We start from the raw sequence: 10,866 nt of genomic DNA on the forward strand, positions 1-10,866 counted from the left end.
CAACCTAAACGTACCAAGGGCTTAGCGGTGTTGGGAGAGAGTCGGAAGACAAACTATTGAGATTTCACTTTTAAACCGTACTATTGACTTAAATATTACATGTACTTTGAAGCTGATACGCGTGCTTTAGGTAAAAAAAAAAAAAAAACAATCCCGATTATGATTCTTTGGTACTTGAACGGTCATGGACATAATTTGAAACCCATAATTAGTTCACATTGGGCTTGAACATATAACTGGGGCCAAGTTACAATTTCCACTTTTTGGACCACTGTGTAGCCTGATTGAAAGCCCATCCTTTCCACCGTCTCCGTCTGATTTCCCCGAGAAAGTCGCAGAAATTGGAAATTTTGGAAGACCTGAGATTCTGAAATCAGTCACCACTCCCACCTTCAACTACTATTAAGCTTCAGGACTTTCCATCTATATTTTTCTTCACTTTCTCAGGAACCAAACGTACAGTCTTTTCAGTTTTTTTGAAGCGTTGGCATTGTTCAGAACAGCGATGAAGAAACCTCAAATAGGCCGATGTGTTTGGGTTGCCGGCGCTCTTCTCGCCGTCTTCGTCGCTTTGGCACTGAATTCGGAAATGAGTACAGTGATCTATCCCTTCGGCCGCGTTAGCAAATCTTGCAGTTGTTCTCAGGTATAATTGTTCGGTTTTTCTTTCAATTTTCTCACCCTTTCTGTTTGGTTGCATAGAAAACTAACAAAATGAAAGGAAGTTAAAAATCTATTTTGTTTGAAAAATAATAATAATAATTCGAACATAATGTTTTATGTTGAGTTCATTTTGCGAAATTGCTGCGCCGTTTGTATCACTAGAATGCAATTTCTGGTTTCTGTATTCCCAAACAATCAAAATTCTAAAGGTCAAAGTTCCAATTTCCTTTTTATAATTATTTTTTTCTTTCTTTCTTTTTCCAAAGGCGTGTATGATTTGATTTGTACTGTAGTTTTAAATCAGATTTGAACTGATATAATTCTATTTAAAATGGGTTTGGCTTCTTTAACATTGTGCAGGGCATACATAAATATAGCGGGAAAGTGGAGGACTGTTGTTGTGATTATGAGACTGTGGACCGTCTTAATGAGGAAGTGTTGAATCCATTGCTTCAAGAACTCGTTAAAACTCCATTTTTTAGATATTTCAAGGTTTGTTTTTTCATTGTTTACTTGCCATAGATTTGGACACTGGATGATAAAAGTTATGGTCTCTTGTAGGTTTTGAGATTATATTATGGATTTATAATTGAAATAATGGACCTTTGGAAGCATGGTTACATCAATTTTTGCTAATTAACCAAAACTATATTAAATGTATTGATAGGTAAAAAATATGTTATCTTTAAGCTAATTTGGTATACTAACATTTATATGAATATAATCAATTTTATATGTTTTCCACCATTCTTTTCATCATGTATACTTATTCATACTAAGAAAGTCATTATATTTTTAAAATTCAAAAGTTAAAATTTTCAATACTGTAAACTTATAATATTGACAATTTAATTTTAATTTTGTTCTTGGGAGAATGTTAAAGACTCAGAATCAGTACTTGTTCTTGAGCCAAGATATTGTTAACATGCTTTTGCGACCTTTCATCGTCTCGTATGGAAAGGTTGAGGGTAAATTATAAATCTTAAACTTCACACATGAGATTATTGTCTGTTTTGAACCTAAAGACCAATTTTCTTTATTTTCTTGCCTTATTATTTCCTGTCTTACTTCAATATGATGTTGTGCTTAGTTACAGGTTGATTGGTATCTGATCTTTCTGGTACCTGCTTGATATGTTTCCTTGGTAGGTTAAGTTATGGTGTGACTGCCCTTTCTGGCCCGATGATGGTATGTGCCGTTTGAGAGATTGCAGTGTTTGTGAATGCCCAGAAAACGAGTTTCCGGCATTATTTAAGAAGCCTTTCAGTCGTGGACTTTCATCAGATGATCTTGTTTGCCAAGAGGGAAAGCCACAGGCTGCTGTTGACCATACAATAGATACCAAAGCTTTCAGAGGCTGGATAGAAATTGACAACCCATGGACAAATGATGACGAGACAGACAATGGTGCTTCTCATTACTTTTGCTGCACTCTAATATTCTTTTTCGTTATTGTAAACTTCCCTTTTCTAATTTATATTAGGGCTGCAAATGGGCCAAGCCAAACCAAAAATGCCTGTTGAAAAAAGAACAGCCTTACACTCCCTACTCAAATTTTTATACCTGTATAAAAAAAAGGAAAAGAAGAGATTTCAATCCATTTACCAAAATAGACCATACAAGAAACTGATAAAAAGACTCAGGACAATTTGATCTGAGGTGTTTTTTTCTCAGCATTGCCTGAGAACAACATCGGAACATGTGTTTTGTAAATTGGATCATCCATATCTGAACTTTCAAGTTTCAAGCATGAAGTATAACAAATCACCAATATGTATCTGTAAATCATATAAAAATAAACTGTAAGACTTCCCAGATTTCTCAACAATTAGGATTCATGAACTAGATACCGACTTGGCAACCTCTGCTCTGGTTTGTCTGTCTTTTCTTTATCCATTTCTCCTCAGAATTCAATGTGAAGGGTTCACGACCAACAACACAAGGTTAAATGCAGAGGGAAAGGTTAGAAGAAGTTGGAGAATATGTAATGGGTTGGGTAGAGATGTATAGAGAACTAAAAATGTTTATAAATTGGATAGGTTCTTGACTTATAAAAAGAAAAGAAAAGGATATATTCTTGGTCTTTAGATTTTCCCGAATTCAATGGCCCAAAAATTAGTCTATATGGAAGATTAAAGTCCTCACTGAAGCCAAAATTTGGAATACTGTACCCTTTAAGTACTAACTAAAGCAAACTGATAGAAGTGGTAAACATACTTTTATCTCATGGGTTGATCCTATTCACAAGCCTGGAGAGCTGAGTTTGAACCATTTCATACTATGCTCATTTATGAAACGAGCTCAAAATTGGGATCTTGCTCTGATTATTTACTAAATGAACAAACTTGAACGATTTCATTGAAGAGCCCAACCCAAGTTTTTTGGTAAATAGGTCAGTTCATGTGCAGCCTAATTTTGAGCTTTCCAAGACATTCCTTCATCTGCAACCTTGGTGAGTTTATATCATTATTTTTTAAAATATTAAATGCTTATATGCCCTTTGGATCTTTATATAATGTGGTGAATGCATGTCAGATTAATTGACATTTCCAATATGATGGTCTTGGTCAATAATGTTCTTTTGTTATGTTCTTTATTTCCTTAAGATAGTCTAACTGTATTGTTGTGCTTAAAAATTTTTCAGCAACCTATTGCTTATGTTTTCTTGCAGCTGAGATGACATATGTAAATCTTCAACTGAACCCTGAACGTTATACTGGTTATACTGGTCCATCTGCTAGAAGGATATGGGATGCTATTTACACAGAGAACTGTCCCAAATGTGAGTTTTCTGCTCTCAGGTGTTTCTGATAACACCGCTTTTACTTAATTTTCAGATGGCATTAATGTATTTTTCTCTATTTTTCTTTTATTACTTCATACAGTAGCCTTTAGCCTCAACAGGATGTTGTGTGCCATTCTCAATTTAATATTTGGAAAATACTAAAATTCTATCCTCCTCACAGCCATAACCACCGCCACCATTACCTCCATTGCCGAAACCGCCACATCTCTCTCTCTCTAATATTTTGTCAAAGTTGAACTGGTAACTATGGTTAACTTCAAGATTTTCTTATTTCATTTGATCTGCAAAGAACAAGCCTTCCTGCTCATTATATGGCCTGAATTCTTGCATATGTATATACTTGCATATATGGACTCAATTCTTGCACGTGTATTCCACTTTAGTATATAAAAACACACAAATCCCATTTCCTCTAAAGTGATTTTATGTTCAGCGTGAATTATAGAATCCAAAAACATGTATAATGCATTCAAATAGGGGATTCGAAATAAAGTTAAAACACATTCTTGCACATGTATTCCAATATGAAATCAATAGCAGCGTTATATACACTGACAATTCAATAAAAGACATCCCTGGGAACCAAAATGGTTTGTTGCGTTCAGTGTGAACTTCAAACCACAAATGCACTTCCTCAAATGATATAATAGGAGACAACCTACTTGTTTCAAAACCCCCATGTTGGAGTATTATTACAAAATATCGTTGCTGGAAATTAACAAGGACAGAAGAAGGAATTGGTCGATCTCTTCTATACTAATTTTAACATCCTTGATGTGTTTCTTGAAGCCTGATAAATTCAGTTTCTAGAGAGATACTTATTCCTTGATTGTTGAGTGTGGTTGTGCTTTCATATTTTTTTAGTTTTCTGAAACTTCCCTTGTTGATAGTAGGCATGTCATGCAGATCCATCTGGAGAGTTTTGCCAGGAGAAAATAATATTGTACAAATTGATATCTGGTCTTCACTCCTCCATTTCGATTCACATAGCTGCTGATTATCTGCTTGATGAAGTAAAAAACCTGGTATTCTTTCTAGCCCTTACCCTTTCACGCTTTTGCTTTATGCGTAACCCCTGATGCTCTGGTAGTCCACCTGATATCTGGAAAATTTTCCTTTATTGCATTCAACAATGATGGATCCAAATAGTTAAATAGCTGACTATATCTTGAGTATATTTGGTTTTCTGAGCCAATTGCGTGCAGACTATATTTGCAATAATAGCTCATTAAAAAGTATTTGATTCTCCGATTATTTTCCTAAAACAATTCTGGTTGACTAGTTATTGCACACTTTTCAGTGATGATGTGCACTTTCAGATTTGTACTGTGTAAAGGGAAAGAAATACTGTCGATTAATAAAGAGGAAAAAATAAAAAATAAAAAGCTTCATGAATTTATTGCATATTAATTTCCTTTTTGTATGTGTTTGCTATGGTTCCAGTGGGGTCAAAATCTTACGTTGATGTATGACCGGGTCTTAAGACACCCAGATCGTGTCGGAAACTTGTACTTCACTTTTCTCTTTGTTCTTCGAGCTGTGACAAAAGTGAGTATTTACTCTCAAACTTACACTTGGTCTTAATAAGTATTTAAATTGTTAACAGTATCTCCTGAACATTTTCTAGGCTGCAGATTACTTGGAGCAGGCTGAGTACGAAACTGGTAACCCTGTGGAGGACCTCAAATCACAGTCCTTGATGAGACAGCTACTTTACAATCCCAAACTACAAGCTGCATGCCCACTCCCATTTGATGAAGCTAAGTTATGGAAAGGCCAAAGTGGACCTGAATTAAAGCAACAAATACAAAGGCAGTTCAAAAACATTAGGTTGTGCTTAAAATCCTCTTCACTAATAATCTTATTACTTGAAAATGGATCCTAATTGATGAAGAAAACGCCAATTTCTATGCTTTGCTTTGGTTAAATGGATCCTTCCTGGTGTTTATGATACTTTTTGATTTTTTTTTCATTGCTTTTGAGGATGGGATGGAAAAAAGGATCAAATGGTTTTGTATAATACAAAAGATAAAAAAAAAAAAATTACTTCATCAATAAATGATTGAGCTCTGCTACAGATGAAAAATGAATCTAAATTTTAAAGTGTAACAATTTCTCTTACCTGATATTAAGCATTGAATTTTCTTTATGGAAGAACTGTCCCCCCACACCCCAACAATAAAATATATTGTTTCCACATAACCAACTGTTTTGTTAGTTACATATTTTCTTTATCGGCACCGGTATATTTTTATTTTAGCTGGATTGTCCCTATGGCAATGAGTTAATTTCATCAACATTGCAGTGCATTGATGGACTGTGTGGGATGTGAAAAGTGCCGTCTTTGGGGAAAGCTTCAGGTGCTTGGTCTTGGTACTGCATTGAAAATCCTTTTCTCTGTCGATGGTCAGGAGAGCTTGGATCAGATTGTAAGTTTCTCTTACACAAAAATTGGTGCTTATTGATTTTAAAGTACTAAGCTATTTTATTTTTCACTGCCTTCTTCATTTGGCATGTCAGTTGACAGTTAAAAATGTTTCCCCATAACTGTCTCTCTATGCTATTAAGTCACTTGGACCATCTCTTTAAATTTCCTTACCATTTACCATCAAAGCCAGTAGCATGCATATAACATATGAAGACCAGAAAAAGAACAGAATATGATGGCTACATTAAAGAGTAAAGATATATTTGTTGTATGCTTCCCATGTGAGGGTGAATTCCAATTGTAAAGCTGACAAGAGAGTCCCTTCTATTACCTTTGCTCAATGGCCAAAACAGATTGCCCATTCAAACGAACTCGCTAGATAAGCTACATGGACGGAAATTGTGTCTAGGTAAAAGTTGGTGTTTGTATTGACACTACGTCCTATTTGTTACATCAACACCATATTGTTTGGATTCATCAATTGAAAAATTATCTTCACCCTGAGAAACTCAGGTGTATTGCTGAACTTTTTTAGTGTGTAAATCAACTTTCTAACTTCCTTTTGTTTCATTTTTTGTTTCTTCTCTGTAATCTACAATCACTGGTGAACCCATTGACCACAACCAATTTTACTTTGCATTGGCTTCAGCTGCAGCTACAGCACAATGAAGTGATTGCCTTGATGAACCTACTGAGTCGTCTTTCTGAATCTATTAAATCTGTCCACGATATGGCTCCCCCAGTTGAAGCAATCATGGAAGGACAAATTTCTGCATCTACATATCAAAGTAGGCCATGGCGAAGGATATGGGCATCTTTAGTTGGACATAGGTGACACATATTCTGGTAATCTGTCAGCATTGATACTTGATGTAGCTAAAGAGGGAGGTTCTCTTTATTGAGATGTACTTGCAGGGGAGGGTAACAAACTGTTCAGATCTATATGCGCCGTGTAGGTGGGGTCTTAAAAGTAACATCCCCATGTAAATATTACATTGTATGTGTAGATGTAAGAAGTTTTTTGAAAAACAAGGTGATAAATTTGTATGTTACTGGACTTGAACTTTCCAGAACTATATTCAGAGCATAATATATATATATATATATATATATATATATATGATCTTGTTGTTTTACTTGTGGCAAATGTTCATGTACGTGCAAAAAAATTATGGGCTGATCCATGTGAATGTATCAAGGGATAAGTGACAGCCATTCCAGAAATATCACGGATTTCTTTTTATCAATGGTCAAGCGGCAAAGTGTCCTGAAAAGGAGAGAGTTGAAATTGACACACAACAGATTTTAGACTCGACTCTTACCTTCATGTCACATGTATATTACAAGAGATGCACAACAAAACTATAACTTTCATTTTTTTGTCAATGGGTCAGATCTTCTGGATTCATTGATTTAACTGTGCATGTGTAGATTGGAGAAGCAAGAAAAAAATAAATAAAATTGTGGTCAAGTGTTGGTCCAGAGGAACTAAGAAATAAAAAAATTGTGGACATAAAAAGAAAGGCTCTGAAACCAAACCGAGATTATGTGATATGCCTGGTGGAGGGCTCTGAAACCATTTCTGGAACTGCTGGAACATGAGAGGAGTGAACCTTATGTACAGGGTATTAAAATGATATTAAATTGAAAAAATAAAATTAAAATACATCCTTGTCATCGCCATTCTCATCCTGTATTCCTAATTCCATCCAGCAAAGTCGGGATTTAGAAATCACAGCAGAGGAGTATCAGAGGAAAAACTACTGAAATCTGAAATTGCTGTCAAAGTTCTAATGCCGAATGCATCTACACAAGGAACTTGCAGCATCACACACTGATACCACCAAGAAGAGGGCCAGAGCGCCAGTTTTACACACTTGCAAACGTTCCCTTTGTGGTGATTCAAATTCCAGTTGGAACCCACTTGCCCAGAGCAACACAGCAATATATACAACACAGGATGAACTATGCTGTGATTTCAAATAGATCCCATCTCTTGCTCTCTGATGGTCTCCTTTCAGTACCCTTTAAATATGTCTAGAGAAATGGTCTTTGTGCAGCCACTGGATTTCTGTTAAACAGCTAAGAAAGCACGACATCTGTAAACAGCCGGAGTGCACCAATAAATCTTATGCTGAATGAAGTAGGTGTAAATTTATGCTGAATGAAGTATGATGCAAATCTTATATCGAAATTGTTGCCTCTTGTAATTGCTTTAAGCCGTTTGGGAGGCCTCATTGTTTCTTTCCCTGCTGTATGCGTCAGAATTTTCGTGTCCATACATGGCTATAAGCATTTTGAAGGAATCTTTATGCTTCAGTATTTGGACCTAATCTCCTTGATTTCAAACTCTAGATTTTGTAAGATGGTATAAATAACATCTGTTTTTGGATGAGATCGATCAGCGACACGAAATTCATGAACCTGCCCATTTATCTCTAGCCAGCTACAGCCAGGGGTCTTCTTCAACCCCTTATCTCTGAGAAAAATCCTCATTTTGGCCACTCCCTCCCATTTTCCAGCAGCAGCGTATATGTTGGAGAGCAAGACATAATTTCCAGCATTTTTTGGTTCCATAGTTATTAACTTCTCTGCTGCAAACTCAGCTAGCCTCGTCTGCGAGTGCATCTTACAAGCACTTAACAATGGCCCCCAGACTCGAGCATCTGGTTTGAAGGGCATTGAGTTGATAAGCTCTGAGGCTTCCCTAATCTGACCAGCACGCCCTAGAAGGTCTACCATACATGCATAATGTTCTTGCCTCGGCTGGCAACAATAGGTTTCAGTCATCTCCTTATAATACTCCCACCCTTCTTTAACAGAACCTGAATTAACACAAGCTGTCAATAAGCCAAGAAAGGTTACTTGATCAGGTTTCAATTTTGATTGTTTCATTTGGTCATACAACTCAAAACATTGTAAACTATCTCCATGTTTCGAATAAGCACTGATCATAGAGTTCCATATTATCATATCCTTGCTATCTATATCCTCATCGTCAAAAAGCCTCCGTGCCATCTCTATGCACCCACATTTCGCATAGCTTATGAGAAGAGCCGTGTTCACAGATAATATTGAATTTAAACCGCATTTAATTGAAAATCCATGAAGGTGTTTTACTTGTTCGAGTGCCCCTATGTTCACACAAGCAGGCAAGATGTTAATCACTGTTATGGAATCAACTTTATATCCATCCAATTTCATATTGGTGAAGAGAGACAGGGCATCATAAAATAGTTCATGACTTACATAACCTTTGATCATTGAGCTCCATGAAACCACCGTCTTCTCTCTCACCAAGTCAAAAATCTTCCGAGCAGCGTTTAAGCAATCACATTTGCAGTACATGTCAATAAGGGAATTATGAACGGATACCTGATAATCCGAACCATTCCTGATCACATGAGCATGTATTTGTTTGCCCTGACAAAGGGACTTCAAATCTGCAATAGACGAAATAGCAGCAATTGCAGTGAACAAATCAGCTCTAATCCCTGACCTCACCAACCGCATTAAGAGTTCTAGGGATTTTTCTGGATACCCATTTCGAGAATAGGCTGAAATCATCAAATTCCATACAACACAGTCCCTCTCAGACATTTTCTCAAATAACAAAGTTGCATCTTCCAAACAACCCAACTTAGTATACATGGTCAAAAGTGCAGTATTCACAGCCAAATCATCAAACAAGTTGCACACAATTATTAAACTGTGAACAGATCGTCCCAATTTCAAAAAGTTCAAATCAACACTTGCTCTCAACAGATTTATTACACACACCGAGTCTGGTTCGAGTCTCTCCATTCTCATTCTCTTAAAAATCTGAAATCCCTCCTCTGGATCACCACTTCGACATGCCTCGAAAATCAAAGAATTCCAATTGATGGGTCTTTCCTCAATCAGCTTTCCATGGTTACCAATCTCTCTATACATCTCTGCCAATGCTCTACCCACTATATCATATGAATCAAATCCCAATTTCACAACATGCCCATGAATTATTTTCCCAATTTCCGCATATGAGAGCTGAGAACAAGACCTCAAGACAAAAGGATATGTATATTCATCTGGGTACATCGATTTCAAGAACATTTCTTGGTATACCAAAAGGGTCTTCTCAAATTCACCAAACTTGAATAGATTTCTAAGAAATCTGTTGTACAGTGGTGTGTTTGGGCAGGTGACAGAGCTGAAGACTTGTTGTGAGATAGTGAAGTGGCCAAGATTGGCGTAGGTGTCGATGAGTTTGGAAGAGAGTGGTTGGTTCTGGTGGAGGCCATGGAGGATGAACCTGGCATGGATTTGCTGGAGATGTTGTGGGTTGTTGCAGAGGTCCAATAGAGAAGAGAGTGGATTGGGTTGGTGAGTTTGGCTAGTGTTGAAAAGTTTGAATCTTGGAGGAAAGCCGTTGATCAATTGCGTTGGCCGCTGAGGAAGAAACATATCAGAATGAAGTCTCGCAGCCACCGAGGCTCAGCATGTTACTGCTAGCGGCCTATTCAATAAAGTGCGAACACACACACACACACACACACACACAAAAATTTATATATTTGTTAAAAAAAGAAGAAGATATTCTGTATGTTGTGATAGCGCTGAGATATAACTTTAATAATTTAACAAAGAATTTTAATACTGTGATGCTTTTGCTAAATTTTCTTTTTCTTATATTTTAAATTAGTTTACAAATAATAAGCTTGATATAGATGTATCTCTTACCCTGATTTATTAACATATTAATTGTTTTTCACGGACGTGGAGTTCAATAAAATCCAATATTCATTGCATAATTTTGTTCAAATTTTGACAAATCAAGGCAACGTGTGGTTGTAATTGCATTATTAAATCAAAATAATTTTTTATAAAATTATTTGATTAATCAGGTTTTATTGCTCCAACGAAACGACCATAAATCATGCATTTAGTTTCAAATTCATTTGTCATTCTCACGTGATTTTGGAATTATTTA

The 10,866-nt window shown here is 36.2% G+C and overlaps 2 protein-coding genes across 2 annotated transcripts; one reads left to right on the forward strand and one right to left on the reverse strand.

Moving 5' to 3' along the window:
- Positions 1–245: 245 nt before the first annotated feature.
- Positions 246–7,033, forward strand: LOC132311729 (endoplasmic reticulum oxidoreductin-1-like). The gene is made up of 9 exons (XM_059809793.1): positions 246–646; positions 1,024–1,155; positions 1,812–2,070; positions 3,335–3,445; positions 4,376–4,494; positions 4,913–5,017; positions 5,097–5,299; positions 5,775–5,898; positions 6,547–7,033. The coding sequence occupies exons 1-9, from the start codon at positions 506–508 to the stop codon at positions 6,730–6,732; spliced, it is 1,380 nt and encodes a 459-aa protein (XP_059665776.1). The 5' UTR covers positions 246–505; the 3' UTR covers positions 6,733–7,033.
- A 256-nt stretch (positions 7,034–7,289) lies between these two features.
- Positions 7,290–10,340, reverse strand: LOC132279651 (pentatricopeptide repeat-containing protein At4g19191, mitochondrial-like). Its single transcript, XM_059781681.1, has one exon. It carries the CDS (start codon positions 10,338–10,340, stop codon positions 8,214–8,216), a length of 2,127 nt encoding a protein of 708 aa, XP_059637664.1. The 3' UTR covers positions 7,290–8,213.
- Positions 10,341–10,866: the final 526 nt, after the last annotated feature.

Source organism: Cornus florida, unplaced genomic scaffold (assembly GCF_030987335.1).
Source record: "Cornus florida cultivar Cherokee Brave unplaced genomic scaffold, ASM3098733v1 CherokeeBrave_3.0.0_Hap2_Chr01, whole genome shotgun sequence".
NCBI lineage: Eukaryota > Viridiplantae > Streptophyta > Magnoliopsida > Cornales > Cornaceae > Cornus > Cornus florida.

Bases quoted from the DNA above. Each gene is read 5' to 3' on its own strand.
- LOC132311729 (XM_059809793.1), top strand. From the start codon at position 506: ATGAAGAAACCTCAAATAGGCCGATGTGTTTGGGTTGCCGGCGCTCTT. The intron at 2,071-3,334 runs GTGCTTCTCATT...GTTTTCTTGCAG, and splicing joins TGATGACGAGACAGACAATG to CTGAGATGACATATGTAAAT. The intron at 4,495-4,912 runs GTATTCTTTCTA...CTATGGTTCCAG, and splicing joins TTGATGAAGTAAAAAACCTG to TGGGGTCAAAATCTTACGTT.
- LOC132279651 (XM_059781681.1), bottom strand. From the start codon at position 10,340: ATGTTTCTTCCTCAGCGGCCAACGCAATTGATCAACGGCTTTCCTCCA.